The 25,103-nt window shown below is 39.2% G+C and overlaps 1 protein-coding gene and 1 pseudogene across 6 annotated transcripts in view; one reads left to right on the forward strand and one right to left on the reverse strand.

The window, feature by feature from the left end:
• LOC144660023 (uncharacterized) overlaps positions 1-25,103 on the forward strand; it is a 101,546-nt pseudogene that overhangs the window by 13,605 nt on the left and 62,838 nt on the right. The window lies entirely within an intron of this gene.
• Positions 329-23,965, reverse strand: LOC144660837 (bromodomain adjacent to zinc finger domain protein 2B-like). 5 transcript variants are annotated; one of them, XM_078521564.1, is made up of 41 exons: positions 23,125-23,965; positions 22,671-22,773; positions 20,791-22,458; positions 18,976-19,039; positions 18,249-18,363; positions 17,447-17,539; positions 16,645-16,768; positions 15,943-16,035; positions 15,600-15,692; positions 14,944-15,018; positions 14,607-14,668; positions 14,091-14,156; positions 13,816-13,860; positions 13,607-13,672; positions 13,319-13,381; positions 13,122-13,199; positions 12,575-12,686; positions 12,080-12,213; positions 11,695-11,805; positions 11,064-11,173; positions 10,388-10,462; positions 9,956-10,211; positions 9,446-9,505; positions 8,249-9,320; positions 7,291-7,363; positions 7,097-7,179; positions 6,408-6,589; positions 6,184-6,238; positions 5,707-5,815; positions 5,433-5,491; positions 5,242-5,275; positions 4,557-4,695; positions 3,883-3,972; positions 3,460-3,516; positions 3,122-3,234; positions 2,943-2,982; positions 2,540-2,755; positions 2,005-2,078; positions 1,712-1,793; positions 1,479-1,564; positions 329-749 (listed from the first exon to the last, which is right to left on the reverse strand). In XM_078521564.1, exons 2-40 carry the CDS (start codon positions 22,735-22,737, stop codon positions 1,493-1,495), a joined length of 6,180 nt encoding a protein of 2,059 aa, XP_078377690.1. In that variant the 5' UTR covers positions 22,738-22,773; positions 23,125-23,965; the 3' UTR covers positions 329-749; positions 1,479-1,492. The 5 variants fall into 5 exon arrangements, with proteins under 5 accessions (XP_078377690.1, XP_078377689.1, XP_078377691.1 ...); XM_078521563.1 differs by having other exon boundaries at positions 5,430-5,491; positions 23,125-23,963; XM_078521565.1 differs by lacking the exon at positions 14,091-14,156 and having other exon boundaries at positions 5,430-5,491; positions 23,125-23,964.

Here is a 25,103-nt window from a genome sequence, read left to right on the forward strand (position 1 = left end):
TTTAGGTCTCGCTTAGGGTGTTCTGGGCATAATGCCAAAATTTTTAGCCGTCAGGGCCTCGTTTAGGGTTGCACACGAAGAAATAAACAAATACAAATTCTCTTTTCAGGTTTTTGGTATCTTTAAGGGGTCTGAAATAGCTTGAGCCACGCCCAGATTGGTCTCTTTTAGGGGTTCTTTTCAAAATTTCCGACGAGCATCCCCGTTCCTTTAATATGGGAGTCCCCCCGGGGGGCTTAACATAAGTACGTGTCAAGTTGTTCGGAACACTGCCTAACGTAACAACGCCTTGGATTTTTACTCAATAAATGGTCTGGACACAAAACAGTTAAAAAAGCCAAAACATTTTTATTATTTCAGCAAGCCTACAAGAGTAAAAATTTCATACAAAAACGTTTAGTTTAAAACTCCAGTGACCGACCTCTGTGGGTACGAACGGTTCCTAATTGGTTTAAATACGTGTTGTCGGCTGTCTAGTCAATCTTGTTATTTACAAGTTTTACAGGTTTCTGTTGATTGACAGATTACATAACTGACGTGGCATATAGCGACTAGCTATTGATTATCCCATACAAAATTCCAACAGTGACTTGCATTAACAAAAAACATCACCCCACCCCCCTAAAATAACAGCATGATCACGAATTATTCATTTCAAACTTAACACTATGTTTGCGATGCGTGAAAAGAAAAAAAATAAACTCTTGGCTTCCCTTTGTGGTAGTTATTCTCATTTCATCTACGTAAACCTGTTGAAGCAAAAGAAACATACATTAGTCAAACAGAAAAATTGCATGACATTTGAGGGAAAATGTTATGGCGGTGAAAGGGTTAATCAAGTGTGTGTGAAGGGCAATGAAATAAAGGCAACATTTTTATTATTATTATTTTTTTAATTTGCCACCCAAAAAACTATAGAGTGGCCATAAAGATTCGATCTAGCATGCCTATACCAATAAGCGCCCCTTATGTAAGCGCCTCAATTCCCAAAAATCACTCCTAATTGCGTGTTTCTTCAATTACAGCCCCAGCGGAGCAGATCAGATCATCTCATACTCACATCATTCCCACATTGTGCTGTTCCAGAAAATATCCATACTCCCCCCACCGAGGGTTTACTGGTTTGAATCCCTTCTCCCTTCTGGAAATTCCAGTTTAGGCTCATCCTTTCCTTAAAAATTTTTGGTCTTAAAGACACCCTCCCCTCGGAATTTCCCATGACCCGGCCACAGGGAGGGAACCAAACATTAAACAGAACTTGACTTTTAAGTACCTTGACTGTAAATTTTCATGTGAGGGCACATCTCCATCAAACAAAAGATCTCTCTTTTGTTTTGTACATTCAGATGTTTTTTTTTCAAAAAAGAAAAAAGTGCTTTGTCCCTAATAATCGCCCTTTCTCTAGTGAGACCCTTATTTGAGCTCCCAAAATAAGCGTCCTGGGGCTAAATGTAATCATTTCGTGTGCAAAATCTCACCTTCCCTCCCGCCCTTAGTCCATGGGAGCAAGTTCCTCCCAGCGTCGCTCGAAGAATTGCAAAAGTCGTTTGCCAGCTTGACCAACCTGCAAACATTCAACAGGACAGAAAGATCATTAGCATAAGTCTTGCATGGCACAGAGTAACTAGAAATGTCTTAAACGCTGATAACTCAGGATTTAATTTTCAAAACAGAAAGGCTGGAAACTTCTCTGCGTAATCACGTGATTTACCTCTGAGTCGTCTTCGTTAAATTCTTCGCAGTTTAAGAAAACTGTTCGTGCATCATCTACAAAATCAGCGGGGCCTGGGTACCTGTGAACAACAACAGTGTGTGATTAGAGAAAGCACTTTCCGTTTGTGTAGAAACCCCGGTGAGAATTTTCAGGCACATGAAACAGTACAATTGTTAACAAACACAATGGTACGGGACGATGTCGTACCATTTGAAAACTTTTCAATGAAAAGTACCGTTCCAATTTGTGATCAAAGGAAGGCAACGCTTTGTAGTTAGGGTTATACTTACTGGCAGTCTCGAAGCTTTATCTTCATCGTGTGGAAATCCATGGGTCTTCTGATTATTTTGTAATACTCTGGAAACTAAAGCAATGCAAAAGTAAATTTCAGTGACTTGCGGAAAGCGATCAAAACTGCTATGAAAGATAAAGTATACTTAAGTCTGGAGAACAAACAAACGTATTGTTTTCCTTGTCTTCGTAATCGTCTTCCACTCTCCCCCCGTTCTACTAAGACTGTGAACAGTTTCCTTTTTTATTTCAATAAATGGCCATCGTTGATCGTTAAGCCGCCATCGTGACAAAACTACTCACGTGACCTCTCCCCCAAGTATTTTTGTCGCGCAATGTAAAGTTGAGGGTCAGTTATGTGAGAAAATAGTGGGACTGCCCACAATCTACTCTCCCTCACTCCCCTCCACGGGTAAATTTAGATCACAGCCGTCATGCAGCCTTCAGCTACAAAAACTACAAATAGCCAACCCGTAAATAATCAACTTTTCGATTAACTTTAAGGAAACGCCTTTAGTTATTATATGCCCTCACTTGTTTAGGGTTGACCGGAACCAGGAAGGGCCAGGCATCTTCGTGTTTCTCCATTTCCGCCAAAATCATGCGGCATGGAGCCATGTCTTTGGAAGCCTGTTTCCGGTTGGCGTGCGGGCGAACTTCCTCCTTAGGGGGAGGGGTGAGGGGCCGGCTATCGTCAGGTTCGTCGTCATCTTCTTTGATCCTCCGCTTCTTGCGTGGCTTGCTTCGCTTCTACGATTGAACCAATAATAAGAAAAAAATAAGCGTAAACCGTGTCAAAATTTTCCTAGTTTTAACCATCCTATTTTGCCATGCACAAACACTACTTTCCTGAACCTCTGCTAAACGGAAAATGGGTTATATTGGCGTGAAAAATAGAATTAAGAGTAACAAGTGTGTAGTAAAGCTTTCTACTTACTCTTTTGCAGTTTGGACAGGTCCACGATGCTCTCGGAAGCCTACAAACAGGAAAGAGCTTGGTAAGCAAAGCAAAGAAAAAATTCTTCATAGCAAGATTAAAATGTGTCCTGTTTTGAGGGAAAAAAAAGAAATATAGTGACGGTACATTGTTCAATGTGTTGTGAACGTAATCCTTACTTGCTAAGCGGTGGTTCAAGGCACTGTAAGTGGAAGTTCCTTGGACAGTTATCGCATTTGGCCATCTTGCCTGACGCTCCGCCGCACATACAGCAGTTATCACCCCCAGCAGCCTGAAATGATATCAGTCAGCAAGTTTACTATTAAGAAACATCGGGTGTGTGCGTGACTACTATCTTGTGCGTGACCACTGTGCGTGACTACTATCCAGTGCGTGACTACTCTACATGTGGTATAGTGTGTCGCGTATAAAGACAAACTCCAACTGGAAAAGACTTAAAACTACCACAACCATAGCTGTTTTACAGCATTAAAACAGGTATGGTGCCCATGCTCACCAGAACAATGCAGTCAGTACAGTACCAGTCTCCCTCGGGTATTGACGACAGCTTAGGCTGTGGACAAACACAACATAAATTAGTCAGAAACATTTCCAGAAAACAACCCGCATCAACATCAATCGCTTTTAGTTAATAACATGGTGATAAACGCTGGGAAAGTTTGCTCCATTTAGAAATAAAAAACGTTAAATTATCATCAGTCAATTTCTTGACGGAAATCCACGCGGCGCCACTACAAGATTGTTGAACGATGGTTAGAGCGCCCAACAGGTATCTGGGAGGCCAGGGGCTCAATTCCCGTGGGGACCAGAATTTTTTTTTGCCCCACGCCCGGGTCATAATTAAAAAATATTTATAAAGATTTGAACCATTGCAAAATTCCTAAACTAAAAAGTCTTTTTATAAGTTCACGCAACTCACCGTGCAGCAGTAAGTGTGGTAACCTCTGTCACAGCCGTCACACAACAGCAGTAACTCCTCATTGTCACCCTTGCGGCAAATCTGGCAGAACTTGAGAAAAAGTCAAAAAGAAATGTTTGGTACATGTATGCTCAACAATAAGACACGAATTTGTACCTCTGAGAGTCGAGCTGAAAAAATCCATACTGGTTACATAGCACTAGAGACCATGTTATGCCTCTGATCGGTTGTTCTACATCTACATTTAATTTAGTCGGTAAAGTTATGGGACATCACACAAACTTTCCTTAAAAATAGATTACAAATGTGAAGCTGAATAAAAAAAAAAATAATAATAATTAAAATTTGGTTGTACTTCTGTTAACTCAGGCTACACCTCACACATCATCATTGCTGTCGTTGTTGTCGTGGTCATCATCGCCATTATTATCTACACTATGTGCAGTGCTAACTACGTCGCACTTAAAGAAACACATTTTGATTACAAAAAGGTTGTTGATGACGATGTTGTTGTAAAGCCTTGTAGTAACATGAAGTCTTAAGTGACAACTGACTGGAGTAGTGAGGTCGGTTTGTAAGCTCTGTTAGCTGGGGTCATTTTTTTTTTTTTTTCTCCTGTTGTTAGTGCCTTCACATGCAATAATTCCTGATCAGGTATGCCATTACTCTCTTACCACTTTCATGATGGACTTTTCCCAGGCCACGCAGTCATATAACATGAACAGACACATGGACAGCTGAGAAGCAGACTGTGACGTCACTACTGCGTTACGCCAGATCTTTAATGCCGGGGTCATCATTTCCTCGCCAACCCTACAAACAAACAAACAGAATTTATTACACAAAGTTTCGCCAATTTTAGTTCTTTAAATAAATAACATAACATCTACTTCCCATTCCAGTTAGGGGATCCAAGAACTAAACTGTGGTTATGAATATTTTGGTATCTTTTTAGATTTCTTCATTTCACACAAATTACAAGCAAGAGAAGAGAAAAGAAGAGAAGAGTTTTTTCATGAACTCATTAATCATTCATCAAGTGAAAACAAAGAAAAACATAACCTTGAAGGAGGTTTGCATACCCGGTCTTAATTAGCATAGATTTTTACGATTTTAGAAGGGTTTCTCTGTTTACTTCATAGTCGTTTTTTTTCGATATATCAAACAACTCGAGACAGTGTTTTATCGGCTATGCCCAGAATTTCGTCAAAAATACTCCGCTAGGCATTCTAATTTCAACTCTCTTCTTGGTGTTTAGATATCCCAAATGAATCAGTATCTCTCGTGTGTTTGATATATTACTTCAAGACTTTGTGAATTACATGGAAGAAACTCCAAAGCAAAAGTAATGCTACTTACTCCATCTTTTCAGCTTCTTTTGGTTGCCCATCCTCTGCAAAGAAAACAAAGAATTGTTCCAAAACTGTCAGCGAAATGCCTCCAATACTAATACAGGGAATAATGTAAGCCAAAATTGAGAAGCAAACAACTCTTCTAACAATCCTCACAGGACCCATGCAAGGAAGCCCTTCTGACAAAACACTTACCTCCTGATGGTACCTCCCCTGGGGCAGCTGCTGTACCAATATTTGAAGGAATGTGGAGTTTACTAGAAAGAAATATAAATATTAATTACATCAATTAAACACCTGGACAAAATTAGTGTCCACAGTTCAGCATCCAAATTCTCTTTTACTGTGTACATTTTCTTAATTATTGTTAGGACAATTTGCTTCTCAGTTACAACTTCTTTTGCTCTCCTGACCTGTATGTTTGAAGTTAGATCACTAAGCTCTGGAGAATAAGACAGCAAAAATAACTTACTCATTTCTCAGAGGATGTTTCAGATAGCGTCTTTCTATTGCCTGTTCCAATGCCAGCAGTCTGGTTATTGCAATTGCTAATGGATTGTTTTCAGAACTTGGGTTGGTTTCTAAAAGAAACAGCAAAGAGTCTTATAAAACAGAGTTTCAAAATCTACTAGTTACATAAAACACGATCTAAAAACAGATTGCAGAAAATAACAAAGGTAAATCATTAACTAAAGGCATTGCATATTATTTGCCACTGCAATGCCGGCTTTTTCATGGAAAACAAAGTGAACCTAAGAAAGCAATGCTCACTATTTCAGTTAACCATTTTATTTTGCCGCAGTGGTTGATTTCCAAATGAAGAGCAATAATATTGCTTGCAAAACCAAAAACCTAGCGCTAGAAAAAGTGTAGGTCACATCTGACATGTCGATTTAAAAATGTTAGCCATGATCATAAAAATTACCCAAAACGTGCATGATCCACTCACCAGACATAGAATTATGACTGAGTCCCTTTGAAGCTTTGGCAGGTAACCTCCAGCCCTAAAACAAGCATTACATGTTAACTACCATGTTAAAGACCAATTTACACGTAAACTGTTCACACAATGTCCATCAAGTCTTTCAAGACTTAGTCTTAAAACATTCTTTTCAGTAAATCACTAATAAAATAAGAATATTTCTTGTTTAAAAAAAAAAAAACAATACTTACCTTTACTTGCAAACTTGCAGTAAACACTTTCTCTTCCATCTCCTCGACTTCTCTTAGAATTGCCTTGTTGACAGCAAATGCCACCTCTGGAAACATTTTATCCTCAATAGGATTATCTTTGTTTTTCTCAGTGCCGGCTGACTCCACTGGTGTCTCTTCATCATCGTCAGAATCACTCTCAACTTTTGTTTTCAAGAGAAACAAAAATGTTTTTGGTTCATGAGTACTGACTGCATCTATTTTACTAAACTTGATTGAGTCTGTTCTAATACTAGGGGCTGTTAGTGGGAGGCATGGTGACCTAATTGTTAGCGTGCTGGACTCCAGATTGAACAGTCTGGAATTTGAGCCTGGGTTGGGTCACTGCATTGTGTTCTTAGGTTAGATACTTGTCTTGAGCCTCTCTCCACCCAGGTGTATAAATAGGTTCCAGCAAATTAATGCTGGGGGTAATTCTGCGATGGAGGTTATATGGAGGTTTTCATATTCATTATTGAAGTGTATGGATCAGTTTAGGGACATGACAAAAATAGGGATTATAGGAAGGTATGTTTTTTTCAATTTCTCTTGGGACAGCAAGTTGTTGTTGTTGTTGTTGTTGTTAAAATTTTGGAGGAACAACAAAGAGTATTATGGTCTACTTGAAAATGGCCTATAAGTGGAGGTTTTAGTCAGCCTAATTTATCTACCTTGATCACCCTTGGTACATGAGCTGTTGGCATACTCCGAATACTTCTGGAAGTTCTTTTGAAGAATCTTTTCTCTTATTCCTCTGCACAGGAAGACAATGGTAGCAAAGAATGAGTGATTAAATTATCACACAAAATATAAGTGGTAACTCATAAAAATGAAGTTTCAAAGTTATTACTGCTCTTTCATTTACCTTGAATGCAGAATTTTGACAAGTTCCTTCAGCTGAGAGGGTTCTGTTATTCTCCACCAGCCATGTTGTAACTCTAAATAACAAGAAACAATGAATGAAGCCTTCTTTGTCATCAATTTTTTAGATCATTGCAAAAATAATACACATAGGCTTGAGGGGGGGGGGGGAGTAAGGATAGCATAGTTTGATAAGCACTAGCACTTGGAACCCAGTGTCGAAGGTTGGTTGATTTTGTTAATGGTTCTCTCCTTGTTACAATTATTTTTACCCAACTGGAATAACAGCCACTTTGTACATGTTTATTGAATTAATAACATTTAAGACACTGCCTAGTGTGCCATTCAAGTGAAAGATAGTACGAGCACATGTCTAAGGTGCACATTGTAAGAGGTGATTCTAACTTAAAAGTCTGTGGATAAAACCCTAGTGTGTGACAATTAAAGTAAAAGCTACTGAGCAGTACATTCATGGTGTACTGTTTATTATGCGGTATGTGGTGGTTCTAACTTCAAGTCTGTCGATGAAACCCTCATGTGTCGTAATTGAAAAAATGCTTTTGAATAGTACTTTCATATGAAGTTGTTGTTTGTTTTATGCAATAAGCAAACTAAAGTTCTCACACACAAATGGGAGCCATAACAAGCCGAACCACACAGCCTGACCTTCATTTAAAACAAAACAAACAGATCGACAACAAAAACGACTGATTTCTTGCAATGCAATTGCCAACACTGGAAAAAGGTGCGTGGGCGGGAGTCAGGCAGTAGTGAATGGCAACAAGAAAAGTAAAAACTATGATAAACCATGTGTCGTATGACCCCCGCACACTAGCAACTAGACTCCCAGATGTGTGTGAGAAAAACATTTTCTTCTCCATTTGTTCCTCAGCAAGCGGAAAACACTTTTGGTCTTTAATTTGCCACACTTAGGAGATGACAGGTTAAGAAGCATCACTAACCAGGTGGAATAGGTGCAGGTTCCTGCATCAGAGACTCCAGCACATTCCTCTTCAACTCCTCAAATGACAGTGACATAGTGGATGCCGACTGTGTACTGAGTGCCAAGGTAGATGTCGGCATATTGCCTCCAGGATTTCCATCCAAATACACTAAATTCAAAGTCTGGTAGGATGACTTAGGGGGCCGTCCAGGCGGCCTCTTCACAGGTAACTGAGGAAGAAACTGAATGGTAGTTGCTTGTTGAGCCAGCTCTTGTGACAAAGTGCTTGGCCCTGCTTGATGATTTGTGCTATCATAGCTTGGATTAGAAATTCTTGGTGGACGACCTGGTGGTCGTTTCAATGGAGGGGTACTCATAATGTCTGTATCGCCTCTCTTGCTGTACGTGGGGACAAAGTTTCCACTGTTGTGGGTATGGGAGAGAGTCAGTGAAGACTCATCGCAGGGCATGCGTGGAAGAAGACTAAACCAAGAGCCTCCTCCCTGTGTTTGCTGCACATTTGAACGTTTTTGAAGACTAGGACTGGGCTTTGAAGTCGATGGCTCACTTTTAAACAGGTTTTCAATTCGCTGGATCTCCAAAGCATTCCTACTTGCTGCAGTTGATATGCATGTGTTGGCCTGTGTCTGAACATTTCCATGATGGTTATTTACCTCAACCTTGTTGTCACCTGATGGGGCTATAACAGTGTTATTGTCTGGTTTGAGAACACTTTCTGATGATAAATGCACAGGCGATTTAAGAGGAGACTTAAGTGCTGTGGGGGACTTAATTACAGTCTCTTTTCCTGATTCTTGTACCCCACCATCTTTGCTTGGCTCTATTTTCTGCACTTGCTTTACGCCGTCAACCTCCATATTTTCGTGCTTGACTTCCGAGTGGTTGATAGCCTCACCCTCAGGCTTTAAATCAAGGACAATTTCTTTTTCTGCTGTCTCCATTCCCTCAGCAAAAATACCTCCCCCATGAGGCAGAATCCAGTAGCGTCGTTTGTATCGATCCTGACCCAAGCACAGGGCTCGCAGTGCATGAGAAGAACCAAACAGTTTGGAACGAAACTTTGTATGTTTCTGAAAAAAAAAAGTAAAAATAATTTTATTCATACAGCTATTTAAAATAATGACATGCAAGAGGAATAAAGTGATAAGACACGTTTAACAATAAATAAACAAATAATTCTCCACTCTTTTCTTACCTTCTCAAATTTCTTCAGCCTCCTTTCAAGTTCTTCTTGAGTTGTGGGCTCACCAGCATCCTGTTTAGAAATATATTTTTAATATTTTTATTTATTTATTTTCTTGTATCTTTAAGTCGTCAATCATAGCTTTTTCCATTCTCGTCCCCATAGCCCTTTTTGTTTTTCTTAGCCGGCAGGGCCCTGGCATGAGAAACAAAGGGCTCTGGGAACATAGGATTTCTAAAATTAGTTTAATTTTTTTTGTTTGGCTGATTGAAACAATGAAATCTTGAACACAGGCCGAAATGCCATGACTTTCTCACACAGTATATAGAACATCACGATTGCGTAAATGAAGACAGAAGTCCTAGAATCTAGGACTGAAAATCCTGTGTCTCCAGAACCCCTTCATTTCTCATGCCAAGGCCTTGCCGACTGAAAGAAGCGTAAAGGGCTATGGGGACCAGAATGAGCTTTTTTGCTGTCCCATTGCTAATTTCAATCACAAGTCATCTGACAATCACTTACATCCTCTTCCTCGGACTCGTCACTGGACTGCGTGCCGTCACCACCTCCCTCACCATCGTCGTCATCATCATCATCCTCGTCCTCCTCCTCTTCTTCCTCTTCCTCCTCGTCATCTTCATTACCCTGCATGCTGTCGTCAGCTATGGAGTTGCTGTTTTCACCCTCAGGGTCAGGAATGTTGACATCGGCTCTTGGACGGCCAGGCGGCTTTTTCACTTTCACAACTGGGTACTTTTCAGCCTGGATTGCTTTCAACCTAGATACGAAAGTGAAATCACTTCTATTAATAATCTTAGTTTTAACACTTTTTACAAAGTTATGGAGAAGTGTCACAGAGAAAATTTTTTTTTTTTTTTTTTATTTTATTCAGCATATGACACAACAATTACAAAACTTAATTAATACATGTTAATCCCATATTAACTGACTTACTTTCGTATTTTGCCTTCCACGACCCACTTTTCCCGTCGTAAATTTGACATGTGTTCGATGCTGCTTTCAATTTCCCTGGGAAATGAACAAGAAAACTTAAACACTTGACATTACATGTAACCTGTTAACCTTGCAGATCTATTAAAATATCCCAAAAACTAAAAGAAAGAAGCAAGCACTAAAGATGTGATGTCACCACTAACTGGGTAAGAACATGTAGCATCTGGATGTTCTTGTTTTCTTTCTACTGCGTAGTTTTATTAAGCCAATGCAATTTCAGTAGAGAAGCAGTTCTCATAAGGTGGTAATTCTACTGGTCCTCTGTGTAGCAGTTGCTATTGTTTTGGGGGCTAGGGGCATTGTTCCTGTTGTTTGTTTTATTGTTCTCTTTTCTCCTGTAGTGTAGCAGCTCTTGTAAGCTTGTAATTCTACTGGTCCTCTGTGTAGCAGTTGCTACTGTTCTGGGGGCCAGGAGCATTGTTCCTGTCGTTTGTTCTAATGCTCACACAAAGGGTAGCAAGCCATTCATACAAGATTTTGTAATAACTGCTACCAGACCCATACACCCAGGGTTTTCAAATGTTCGATTTAGAAAGGAAATAAATCTTTGTTGGTATATGAAGAATAGTGAAAAAGGCAGTAACCCAAAATCACAGAAGCAAAAAAATCAACATACCTGCAGATAGTTCTGCTACAGAGCAGCTCATTACATATGTAAGCCATGACTCCTGCCTTGTCTGACATGGTCAGTGCTTGGAACGGAGTGCTTGACAAAGCATCTGAGAGCTGGTCAACAATATTGATAACACAGTTAGCATGCCAGCCTGGATTAATTATATTACTGACATCCACTCATTAAAACAATCTGAAGCAAATGTGTCCCCACCATACCCTTACATGATTCTTCTCCTTACCAATCACCATACATTTCTCTAAATGTTAGTTTGGAGAATTTTGTGTAACATCAATAGGATTGTCAGAAATTTTAAAGTAGATGACTTCCTTTTGAAAGAGACTGGCTGGCTGTGCAAAAAAAAAATGCCATGCTACACAAACAAACACAAGAGCAGCCAGGCAAGATAATGAAGTAGGCATCGATTTTCCCAGAGGCTGGCTATTTTTGACAACCCAGCATCAAGACATTATTCCGCTAGTTAATAAATCTTTGATGTTCCCAAAACCTGAACACTAGATATTGTATTGATATTGCAAGTAGAACTCGGGAGTTAATCATTTGTGGGACTTGCACAGCAAAAAAGGAAAAAAACAAGTTAACATGTTAATGAATATTTTTTGGCATTCCTCACCGGGTGTGGATCTCCAGCATTTCTTGCCAAGACGAATAGTCTCAAAACTTCTGAGAAATTTGATTCATTCAGCTCCACTTTGGCTAATGCAACTCCTAATGTTGTAAACGCCTGTGGAAAGATCAGAACAACATCAGTCACCATTTCACACTACAATTTCAACGGAATTATTAAATTTTAAAGCAAGGCATAAAATGATTGTTATCAACTATGTGTTCCTAGCAAAGGTTTTGACATTGATATCCACTCAGGCTAGAGACTTGGAAAGGTACATTTCAAACCCTACAAGGAGTACTCAAGCTTATCTTTTAGAAAACCTTCTATTTTTCCAGCTGTACCATCTACATAAAGCTATGGAAAATTATTGGCATTTGGCTTGACTCACATTGGGTCCTTCACATCCTGGATCCTCCAAAGCAGAGATAAGAAGACTCTGACACAGAGGCACAAGAACATCCTCACTGCTGTCATTTAACAACGACGACTGCATCTCCCACAGGGATGGGATTTCAGAAGAATCTGTAGAAAAAAATATTATAAATGTTCAAGGTGACACATTTAAGCATTAATGGCCAAAATTTTTCACAAGTTTGTATTCACAAGCTCAACATTCATTGTCCTATGTCTGGTCAATTTTCCCTAGTTGGCGAAGGCAGTGTAACCAAGTTACCACAGCAAAGTCTTATAATCCCAAGTAATCCTTAGGTCCTGCACTAAAACCTCTACCCTGCCACTAGCTGGGTTTGTTCTAAGTAGTCCCAAGTTCGACTCCTCTTGCAATTCTCATCTATTTTTTGTTCATTTTAAGTTTTTGTTTGTTTTATTTGCTTGAGTGATTGTAACTATTACAGATGTTGATCACTTCGTATAACCTTCTTACCCAGGTCTAAAGCTTCTCCAAAGTTGTGCACAAATTCTTGCACCATCAGCAAGTCTGCAAATGCCCCACCAGGTATCTCAAGACCCTTTACTCGTGTTAACTCAGGTAAAGCCTAAGTAGGAAAAGACAACAATTTAATTGGAAAAGTTCACTTTCTAAAAATTTTTTCCAGCAAATCAACAAATCAACAAATATCGAACTTCAAGGTTGTTTTACCAAGCTGTGAAAAAACAAGTGAAATTGTTTGCCCATCCAGATTACACAGTTCAAGGCAGTTAAAAGAAGAAAATCAAGCATGCAAACAGTACCACAACTGAGTACCACTTCAATTCAACAAATTCATTTTGTGCTGTTAATTGGTCTGCTTTCATTTTGTTTGAGTGGGGGGAAGGGGTAAGGAGAGGAGGAGGAGGACTATAACCTAGCTCGTTCCCTCACAAGACCTTACAAAACACTTAAGGGTAAAGGACACAATTTTATACAAGCATTTTTTTCAACATATTGTCTCGTAACTTTATTGTGTAGTTCAGTTCTAACAAATTATTACCTTGCTGTCCTTTAGTACCATGTCTTCTACTGGCTTCTTTAATTCACGAGCTAAGATCATCTCCCTTCTCTTTTGTTCCTGAAGAAATTGTTTTCCAAAGTATGAGAGATGCTTTTTTTCAATGAATTTGAATTTTGAATGATTTATTTTACACAAAAATTGTCTTATGGCAAAGTAATAAACATCACATTTCTTACAAGTTTTTTCTCTCTCAATAACTTCTTTTCCATCTTCTTCTCCTCCTTTAATCTCTCACGCTCCTGAAAACAAATAAGACAGTTTTAATTCCTAAATTCTCTTTAGTAGTATTTTACAATAAATGTAAACAGGTAGGTGCTGAGAATGAAGACCTAAGTGCATTGTTAGCGGTGAAAAGAAAAAAGGCAATTTTTGTCTGTCTGTCCATTCTGTCATTTTTATGTCTGTCAGTTTGCACATTTGTCTGTTTGTTTTGTGCTTGTGTAAGGTCACTAAATATACCCCACCTCCTGTTTTCTTTGAGATTCAATTGCTCTGATCATCATTTGTTGCTGCTTTTTCTGCTCCTTTTCCTGGTGAACAGAGGCAAACACAGTCAAATTCCAGCAAAAAATCACTACATTGTGTACTAAACAAAGTACTATCCAAGACATACGGCTGTTTAAACATGCCAAACTATAGATGTATACAGTCCTTTAAAAAGCGTACTACATACTTGCTGCTTAAGAAGAACAGACTGCTGCCGTTTAAGTTCCCTTTCCTAAATAAAAACAAAAGACAACTTTTTAAGGAAAGCAAGCCACCACTCTATTCAAACAAGCACACTGTCAACTCAGTGGAGAGGGGGAAAAGCCATAAAATCATAGCGTAACTGTAAACAGTTCGTACACTACATTGGTTTCCCAACTGCTTCAAGGCCAATTTCAAAACTTAGTCTGAACCAACAGTTTCTCTTTCTAAAAGTGCAAAAACCCACAGCATGTTCTTTACCTTCGCCTTCTTCATGGCGTCCTCATACTTGGCATTAGCTGCATCTTCTTTCTTTTTACGACGAGCCTGACGAAATGATCAGTTACTCCTCAGTATAACTACTATGGTGATTGTTCAGTCAACGATGTTTTTACCCAATCACCTAAACACACTATAGTTTGACAAATTAGGAGCCTTACACTGTTTCCATTAGAACGTCTTTGATCATAATATATATACTATTAGAGCAGTTTTCAATTGAGTGTCGTAAAACCAAAACCAAAGTAATTACTTTTTTTGGCCAATCACAAAGGACACAGACAATCCAGTAAACCAATCAAAACTCGAAGCAAATACATGTAGCTGGCACAAAGCGCGGGAAAACGTGCGCGCGCGAGTCACAATTGGTTTTGGTTTTACTCCTGATTGGCTGAGAAAGTGGCGCGAGATTTTTAAGCCAATCACTAAGCGAAGTAATGCAAAACCAAAGCAAACGCAATTAACTTTCGACACTCAAGTGAAAACCCCTCTACTTACCATTTGTCTCTGCTCCCTGGCCCTCTCTTTAGCAAGACGCTTCTGTTCTGCAAGCATCCTCACTGAAAGAAACAAGCACTGTCAGATATGTCTGTTATCACACTCAATTCAAAGAGTATGGAAGGCATGGCTACTTTGGATTAACAAAGGCAGGGGTGAGCCCTGACCTGTGTCACAATGTTGGGTATCCTGTTAAAAATGCTGGGGGTTACCTGCAATAGACTAGCATCCTATTTAGGGAGAGTTGAGATACCAGTCGCTTGATGCAATGGAAATTGGGATAAGCTCAGGCTGTATGAACAAAACTATATACATGTTAGAGCAAAATTATATTCACCTCTTTCCTTCTTGGCTTCTCGTGCTGCTTGTATGGCTTCTCGCTTCATTGCCTTGTTGCGCATCCTGGCCTCAGCTATATATGAGAAATCAAACAAACACAAAAATGACAGTTGTACTAATGAGTTTTACCTTGGGTCTAGACAATAATATTGTCATTTGCATTTCCGTGACTTTAGAGATGGAACAGTTATTCATCAAACACCAAAGAATTTTGTTTCTCATGTTCCGTCTTAAGATTAAACAGGGATGTGTTAGTCAACATGGAAGATCCTTCTTAACCTTCCCGAGGAAAGACTTATTTTGGACACCAAAGAAACCATTCTTGATCAACTGCAGAACTTGAAAAGCCCCAACAACCCAAAGACTCTGGATGACAGACCCACCATCACTGGAGAAACCCTACAATCACCTGCTCCACAGGTCAGACCAGTGATGATAAACTCCAAAACCTGCTACAAAATGAGGTATCACTTGATAATGATTACAACAGTTTTAAATTTGCGGGAATTGACATCACCAACCTGGGAGTGGCATACATTAATTTAAGCCGGTAAAATAATAACTATATTGCAGTGCCTGGACAAAAGTATCTTAAAAACTTTGCCGTTTAAATGCAATGCTAGCAAACGACAAATATGTGAATTTTATAAACACCTCTCTCTCTTTTGGCCATCTTAACTGCTTCCAAAGCAGCTTCGCGCTGTACTTTTTCTAGTCGTTTAGCTGCAGCTGCTTTTTGGGCCATTTCTGAAATGAAATGGTCAGACATGGCCAAAAGTGTCAAGTACAAGATTAGGTAGACATAGCGAGTTGATTAATTGATAACAGGACTTTGTGTTTTACAATTCAGGAATAACAACTGTACCAGTATTTTCACACCAGCTTCCCAATCAATACTCATCTGGTATTGAAATTATTTGCCTGATCGTAGTTTACTCCTAGAATTGTACCCCACTCAGTCCTATTACCATCACTAATAACATAAGTCTTAATTAACCTCTTTCTCTCTTGGCCATCTTAGCAGCGTCCATGGCAGCTTGCCGTTGAGCTTTTCTTACAAGTTTAGCTTCCATAGCTTTCTGTACCATTTCTGCAGTGAAATTGAAATCACCTTCACTGAATCAAATTTGGAGCACAACTTTCAGCCCAAAACTGGTTGATGATGAACAATGCATTTTTGGCAGAACAAGAATCAATTTGTGTTTACTTTTTCACTCCCATCAATGCCAGAGATAAACAATCAGATAATTGTAAGAAAACAGATGGTCAACACACAAAGCAGTGGTTGCACTATTGTATTCCGATGTAGTAAGGTTAATACAACTAATCACAAGATGGAAAGCAGTTTACTGTAATAATGACGATTCCTTTCATATGCAGCATTCTCGTCAAATCCACAAAGCACAAGATAATAATGTAGTCAAAAATTTAAAGTAATGCTCTTTTGCAAGGCAAGCATGTATGCAATGAAAGGTCAATTTTCATCAATCAGAGCAGTGCCTTAGAGGATTGTGATCTATTTGCTCTCCATGATTGATTAATTGATCAAGTGATATCAACAGTTCACCTTTATACTACAATACAATGACTAATAACTTTTCCGACTTCTAGGAAGTTAACCTCAACAACATGACAACCAAAATTTATGCACAAGTGTTTGGTTTTAAACTATTAAGAAAGACCTTTGATTCCAACTTACCAGCTTGCTTTTGCTTCTTCTCTTGCTTCTTGTTCAATTTTTCCATTTTAGCTCGGTTCTTTTCCTCATCTTCCTGTTTTCTTCTGTTTACTTCTTCCTCTGGCAGAGGTTCAAACACAGAACCCTGAGAAAAAAAAACAAATATAAATAATACATTCCAAATGTGTAACTTCTCCTTGTACAACACAATGCTGGTCAGGTGAGAATAAACAAAATTGTCAACAAGGAGAGAGCATCTTGGATGTACTGTACAGTAACAAATTCTCAAACCTAATATCAAGAAGTTGACTTTAATCAGTAAGAGGAGCTTCAGGATCTGTTTTAAGCTTGGCAATTAAGATTTGCAAAAATGTTATCAATTTGACTGATTATATAACATCATGCAAAAAGGGAATATGGAATTTAGAAACAGATAGTCAACTCTCTCTCTCTCTCTCTCTCTTAACAGACACCTCAATAAGATGGACACCTAGTGTTGGTCCCATCCCCGCCATTTTCAGTCATTTTACTGTAACTAAATTCCCTATAAGACGGACACCTCTCTAAGATGGACACCTGGTGTTGGTCCCATCCATGCCATTTCCAGTCATTTTACTGTAACTAAACTCCCTATTAGACCGACACCTTCTTGAGATGGACAGTTGGGGCCAGTCCCAATGGCATCGGTTTTAGAGTCGCTGAGAGTTGACTGTACTCATTTTGAACCTTGTGAGAATGTGGTATACGTGTTTGAGTGGAACTGCATGCTTGTTTTTTAATGAAAGATATACACTTTAATGTTACAAATAACAACATGACAAACCTCTCTGCATTCCAGAAACTCTCCAATATGGAGTTTTGTACTAAAGCTGAAGTTTTCTTGAGTCACATCTGTGATGCCATTCTTGGTAAGGTACTATGAAAAAATAAATTATGTACTGATTGAGGCTAACAATAATAGGTCATTCCTGTGAACTGGTGAATGGAAAGTCTGGTACAAATTGAAATAACTTTTAGTTACCAACAACTGATTTCGCAGACAGAAAGTATATTTCAGTCAGGAGAAGAAACGCCATTTTTATTATGTCTTCAATAAAGCACTCAAAGAAATTCCAATTCTCATTCTCCAGTGAAAGAACAGAGTAAGCACACAAGAATACAATCTTTTCCTCAGAGCCCATTTTTCAGTACCAAGAACATGGACTCTGGCCAAGTCTGATTTTGGGCATGCACAGAGTAATCATTATAACTTGTCAACCAATAAGATTTGAGTGGAATCATCTCTAAGTCTGTGTAAATCTTTTTTTTTTTAACAACTGGAAGTCTGTGAATCGCAAGGTTTCAAATTGGACTTGGCCAAAGTCCAGTTCTTTGTGCTGACCAAACCAAAAGCAGGCTCTCAGGATGAGATTGACAAAAAGTGTCATGCCAATTGTCAAGTCCATCATGGCATGGTCAGTTGCTTAGCAACTCTGAGACAAAAACTGCAGGGTTAGTCTGGTCATGGAGACTGGAATTTACCATCAACTTGCACTTCTTCCTTCAATGCTGGTAGTGCTGAAAAGCACTGATCGCATTCTAGAATCCTGTACACATATTCCTCAGTAGGGAATGTTTCCACTCACCCGCGTAACCTCAGGATATGTACGAAGCTTCTTGCCGCAAGGTGCAAAATAGTAAACATCGCCTCTCAGTCCACCAGAAGGTCCAACTTGCCGCAGGCGGGTCTGGCGCCGCCACCTAAAAACGCAAATGCAATTCCTGGTTACAGTGGAAGTCTACTTAGCAAAATATTCTAGATGGTAAATAAAACCGCAACACCAAATGAAGACTAAGACACCCCAACACCTAATAGATGAAAACGTGGATTTTCAATACTAGACAAGATTAAAGCAATCTTGGAAAATTCACTTCTGTGGTCTGTTTGTGGTCATTTTTAAGCTGCGAGGATAGTAACTAAAGATAACAGGGAAGAAACACAAAATAGCATAACCTTGAACTTTCAAAGCAGATAAAAACAATAAAAATGTTATCGATTTAATAATAAACAGATTAAACCTAATTACAACCACATTGCATTTCCACTGTTTCTGTTTTCATTTTATTTTTAATTAATTGTCTTTATAAATTCATTAAATCTTTTTTTTTTTTTTTTGGGGTTTTTTTTCCTCCCCCCCCCCCCCCCCCCAAAAAAAAAAAAAAAAAAAAAAAAAAAAAAAAACACAAAAAAAAAAAAAAAAAAAAAAAAAAAAAAAAAAAAAAATAATAATAATAAAAAGTATTAGTAAGTATGTTTGATTATGGAGAGCTATTTTGAGAACAAAATATTTTATTAACAAAGCATATTGTTACCCCTTTGCTAAAGGAATCTTGACGGCTTCTTCATCCACGGCCCTGCATCTTTTTCTAGGAGTTCCTACAACAAATAATTTTATTTTTAAGATGAAGAGAAAGAAATTTATGAATTTTGTAAAATATTTAATCAAGTTACAAGTTGATTTTAAAGTAATCACGTGCAACTGTATCTGATAATAGACTATGAACAGTCCCTTCTTTTTCTGTGTAGGTCGAGCATGAAACAAAAACTGAAGAACACAAGTGGAATAATGGTTGTGGGAAATCTTCTCACTCCCAAATTTCGATGGCCATTTTTCCATTTGTGCACTTCCCCCTTTCCCCCCATTTTTCTGCTCACACACTCTTCACTTCATGCTCAACAGATTATGAAATAAGAGCAACTTTTTATGGTCTGTTTGATCAGGGAGATTAGTACATCTTAGGAAATAAAGATATTAAATTCAATTGCAATCCAATTAATGCATCCTATTGTTTCAAACCAAAATTTAAAGTGTTTATCATTATTATCCATGCAGTAACAAAAGCAGTTTCAGTAACATTTACAAAGCAGGTAAACAGACATAGTTCCAGCAAAACTGCTTGGGAAATAATTGCTGTTTTCTACAGAACTTACACCCAGTTAATTTGTCTTAAACTAAAATCCCTCTGATCTTTGACACCAAACAAGTTTGCTTGTAAAGATCGAGTATAATAAACAGGTTCAAGAAAGTCTGATATTAAATTTTCATATTTGTAAGCAATCTGAGAAAAGGCAAATAATAACAATGTGTCGTTCCAGAAAATATCCATACTCCCCCCACGGATGGTCACTGGAAATTCCAAGGGGGAGGGGGGTTTAAACCCAGTTCCGGGGAGGTGGGGGTTCACAGGCGGTTTCATTTCCAGAGGGTGAAGAAACATGAAGATAAATTAAAGCAACACGCGATCGATCCAAAGCATACTCACGTACGTTGTTTTGAAAAAAAATAAAGCACCTTTCCAGAGATGAGTTTTACATCATAAGCTTTAATTTTATTTTTCATTTGAGTTTTCTAGCGTTTGCTAGCGCTACTAGACACTTCGTTCTCGGACCGAGTGACGCGTGAGCGAAACTCATCCCCAGACTCCACTGTGCCCGAGGCTGCCCAGCCCACCGCTAGTTGCGGAAGACACTAAAGAAGGAGGATAAGACAGGGAATGTTTTAAGTCGCGAGAGGAGGGGACAGCCAAAAAGAAAAGATGGACCCCTCGCTCTGCAAAAAGGAAGATAGGAAGAGAAGGCCTTACTGAGTCTCATTTCAAAAGACAAAACATTTGGATTGGGGTGAGAGTATAAAAATAAGAATTGGGGGGGGGGAAAGACCGGAAGGGTGGGGGGGGCAACCAAAACCACGGGGAATGGACGGAACCACACAATCTGGTTTAATTACATGATGGTAAGATACTTCATTGAACCAATACCAAATTTAAACCTCAATGAACTTAGCATATGACAAAGATTGTACTTGTATTCCTCCTTTAAACAACTTTTGCATACCATTGATTTTGTTTTTTAAACTTAGACTTGATTCTAAAGGTGTAGTTTTTAACAAAACTTATATTTTTAAGTCCAACATGTTACTGTTTATAAGAACAAATAAAACAGGGGAATGCTGCCTGAATAGAAATAATTCATAAAGTTATGAATGGAAACAAGGAATTCATTTCTAACTTCTATCCTAGACTTGAAAACAAAACCCAGACAGCACAAAGGTTTGAAAACCCTTACAGGAAGTAACAGCACATTTGATATTTTTAAAGACAAAATATTTTATCATTATTGGACTTTACCTGAAGAAGTTTGATCCATTTTCCTTTTGCCCGAAGAATGAGACGTTTCTTCAAATGACACCCCACTTTCCTGGGTTTCCATAGCAACATCATCCTCATCCTCCTCCTCGTCATCATCATCATGCTGCTCGCCTCCGTCTTCTTCCTCATCACTGCCGTCACTGTCTGTATCACTGCCGCTGGTGTCCTCTTCATTCTCTCCTTCCTCACCCTCCTCACTCTCATCATCACTGCCACTTCCACTTTCACTGCCACTACTGACATTGCTGCTGTCACTGTCATCGTCACTGCTATCCTCGTTGTACTTTACGTCGCGGAAGTGCGCTATTAAAGGTGGTTTACCTGATGGGATTTTTGGCTGCTTAGGAGCTGTGCCAGGTGTTAGCTTTTCAACTGAAGGCAAAGCTTTTGATGTGCTTGCCAATTTCTGTTCTGAGAGTGCACTTTTTGACTTGCTTTGCACTTCACTGGAGACTAAGCTCTCCATTGTGTCTGCCTTTGATTGCGCTTGCTTAGCTTTAACCGAGTTTGTTACCACTTTTTTGGTTGGTTTCAACATTTCTTCTCTGAGCAAAGAAGAAATCTCTTTTCCTGCTTTGACATGTGGTTCAGGTTTTGTGGGAACAATTCCTTCAGTTTTATTTAAAATTGATGTTGGCACTTGCAGACGAGGCGGAGGACCAGATTTTACTTTCTGTAATTTTGGAGGCGTTGGCAAAGACTTGCTAGGTTCAGAAACAGACGATGTGTAATTCTCTTCTGAAATTCTTGCTGTGGACTTAGATTCATTCTTTTTCTCTGATAAACTATTTTGCTGAGTTGGAACATTACTGTTTTGACTATGCACAGAGAGATCCATCTTCCTTTGACTGTTTGAACTGTTATTATCTGAATTTTTCTCAGGCTGCAATTTATTTCCAGATCTTGCATCTGTTTTTTCGGAAATGTTGTTGGTGGCCTTTGTTCTTTCAATTTTGGCATCTTTTGTCCTTTCTTTGTGATGCAATGGCACGTCACTTGGTCTCATTTCACTGTCTCTGTCATTACTTTCCTCACTGCAGTTACTTAATTTTCTGTTCAGACGTGGTATCATATCCAGGTCACGACCGTCTCCCAGATCAAGAATGCCCTTTCCATCATGGTTGCCATGGCTACTCCAATGTGATAGTCCACTTTTTGAGCTACTTGTCGTGGGACTAGCTTGATGAACAAAACCGTGCATAGACTGTGGACTTGATGGTGGTGGATAAAATATCCCTGAACCACTTCCAAAAACACTGGACGAATTAACACCATTCATCAAACTACCCCTGGACCTTGCCGACGGATACAGGCATTCTTCAAGTCTTTCGTGATTGGCAAGCGCACAATCATGTTCGTGAGAAAGCCAACTTCCAGTAATGTGACTTGTAAAGTATTCGGGTGTTATTCCGTGGGCATGAGGATGGGGAGGCATCCACCAACCAGCGCTGCCAGGACCCCCTGTTAATGGGCCATGCAGCGCTCCAGGGGAGGTCAGGCTGCTCTGGGAGCCAAGTATAGGATCTAATGAACCCCTAAAGTCAGGCAAACCTGGTCTTCTGCCCATCATAGAAAATGCACTAGGGTGCATTCCATAGGTAGGATCGTGGGACAATGGGGGAGAACGAAGCACGGTGTTTGGATGGCCTAAAACAAAAGATTGCGACCACGAATGATCAGTTTGCACCGAGACAAAACTAAGAAAACTATGAAACAAACTTAATTTACTTTTAAGAAGGCACGCTTTGAGATATGATCACAAAACAACGAAAACGAAATCTCTTCAAGGTTTGTTTGTAACGGCGAAATAACGCTAGGAAACAATTTAAACGAAATAGGACGTTAAAACACACGCTCACCTGAATTGCCGTCGAAAAAGCTGTGTGTGTGTGCGGGACTGTGATTTGGGACGTCTCTAGGATCCATTCCAGGACAGCGAAGTTTCCGGACTCGCAACTATGCCTGAGGATTAGAAATACGATGTCAAAGTACGAAACAATAGCTTAAATAGATATGTTGGTGGCCACGAAATGCGTGCTTACGCCGAGTCAAGAATATCGAGCTATAAGGGAGGTATTATGCGTTGTTAATACACATGTTTATTTACAACTGTTAGAAAAACTATTTTAGAGTATTGTTCCATCGACCAAAGTTGGAAAAACCGTCAAGATTCCTTGCCAAAGCGATTTGCTTCGCCGAGTATTTCCCCGCCCTGAATTTAACGACAAAATTCAAGCGAAGTACGCAGAGGAAAGTTACAAACTATTTGATAAGGATAGGAAGCCTGGAAATACATTAAAATCGAGTTCTTACCGGCAAAAGTCGTTCTTGATATGCTTCTAGTCTTTTCTGTGATTTCCAGCCTGTCCCCTACACATCATCTGGCCTTCGTCGGAGAAAGACAAAAACAGCCATTTTGGATGGCGTTTTGAGGGAATTTTAAGTCTCGAAAGCTCAGGAAACCTGCAAATCGAGCTCTGGAAATTCTGCAACACGTGTGCAAATCTAGTTTATGAACAACTGAAGAGTCCCCGAAGTTCGAAATACTATGGAGTATTGAAGAAAGCGGCGAAACTTGGAATCAACGTGAAAATTTACCTTTTAGGGTTGTTTGGTGCGATATTGAGGAAAGAAGGGCGAAGGAAAGCATAAAGCGCATGTGGTACGTGACGTCACAGAATTGTAAAACAATGCCTCGTGAAATAATCAAAAGTAAACTGACTCGCTACGCCACGAGTTACGGTAAAGAATTACCACTTTCATCTCATTACTCCTCCCCTCAAATACTCGCCAGTCGGCGACCGGAAAAGCTTCGTAGACAACATTTTTGCTTCTTGAGAATCCCTTGAGGTAATCTCTTGCGATCACGAACCTAACGTTGGCTCAGACAGCGAAAAAACTTGCCTTGAAGTTCGCCGGTTGGTAAAAATGGACCCTGAAGGAAAACCCATGGTTGTGACTATGTAAATTTGCCAAAACTTTACGTTTCAAAATATAAAACTTCCACTGTAATTTTTTACCGATTTTTGCTGACGCGAGCGAAGAAATTTCGATTTGCAAGTGACTTGGAACGATCGGCCCGCAATCGGCGATGTTTGAGGAACTTTAATAATCGTTCCCCGGCCGAGTGGTTTTAGCCCGCTACGGTGGTCTAAAAATACACAAGATCACAGTATGATGGACATAACCAGTGTGGCAATCATCTAAATATATGAGAGCATTTCATACAGCGATCAAAATGACGAATCCACTGCGAGAATTAAATATTTGAAGTGAAATACCTTGAAGATTAGTAACTCCGCAACAGGACGGCAAAATCAAGTAGTTGTTTGCCCTCTAAATCTCAAATTACCGTTGAAAATATTGTCCCTTTATGCGAGGATAACACAAGTTTTGGTTTCCTAGATCTTAAAAAACAGACTAGACGTGTAAGAATTAAAAAATGTGGCTTTTTCATTATTTAAACATATCAGTCAGGTAGGGCTTTATTGAGGAAATTTATTTCCCTTCGATGGCAGGGAATTTTACAGAAATTGTATACAAACTGTAACAATAACTCAATGAGGCTATTTACACCGTTGTCCGATCTTTGTAAGCATCCAGCCATCAGTCGAACGCGAAAGGAATTTTCTCTCTGTCAACTCTGCCGCGCATTATTGATTCCGCGAAATGAAAAGTTGATTTATGTAAAACACTCTAGAACATGAATTCTCTCAGGGATGTAAAAATATTACGAACTCGCGAGTCCGCGGCGAGTGTTAAATAACAGAGTCATTACCCGTAAAACTATTGAATTCTCGCTCGGTGATTGGTCAGAATTCAATACACATATTTGCATTTTGTGCACTTTGTTCATCAGCTGTCACAAAGAGACAATAAGATAGCCCAAACAATGCGGTTAATTGGAGCTCCATCGAGATCGCGTCTAACAGCGCAAAGCGCTCAGTAAACCAGAAGTCAGAGTTCTAGAAATGAAAAGGAAAGGGATTAAAATAAAACACACAGCAAAGAAAGGAACCTGGCCTTTATAGAAATTTAAATTTTTCGGCTAATCCAATTTCTTTTCGGATGATGCGCAAAATGTATAATAAATGCCCGCGCAAAATTAGGAAATATATCTGTGGAAAAGACAAATTAAACTGATCAAAGCTACCGAAACTAGACATATACGTGCAAGTCGTGTTTAGTCCTGTAGTATGTGAGTAGAAATAGATGCAGAATTTCATATATTTTTTTCAGTGAAAATTTATTGAAGATTTGCAGCGTTGTATCTCAGATCTACCATTTGGTTT

This window comes from Oculina patagonica, chromosome 7 (genome assembly GCF_052425735.1).
Source record: "Oculina patagonica isolate OP01 chromosome 7, crgOcupat, whole genome shotgun sequence".
In the NCBI taxonomy this organism is placed as follows: domain Eukaryota; kingdom Metazoa; phylum Cnidaria; class Anthozoa; order Scleractinia; family Oculinidae; genus Oculina; species Oculina patagonica.

Bases quoted from the DNA above. Each gene is read 5' to 3' on its own strand.
- LOC144660837 (XM_078521563.1), bottom strand. From the start codon at position 22,737: ATGGATCCTAGAGACGTCCCAAATCACAGTCCCGCACACACACACAGC. The intron at 22,459-22,670 runs GTGAGCGTGTGT...CTTTTGTTTTAG, and splicing joins CTTTTTCGACGGCAATTCAG to GCCATCCAAACACCGTGCTT. The intron at 14,669-14,943 runs GTGAATATAATT...TGTTTCTTTCAG, and splicing joins AGAAGCCAAGAAGGAAAGAG to TGAGGATGCTTGCAGAACAG.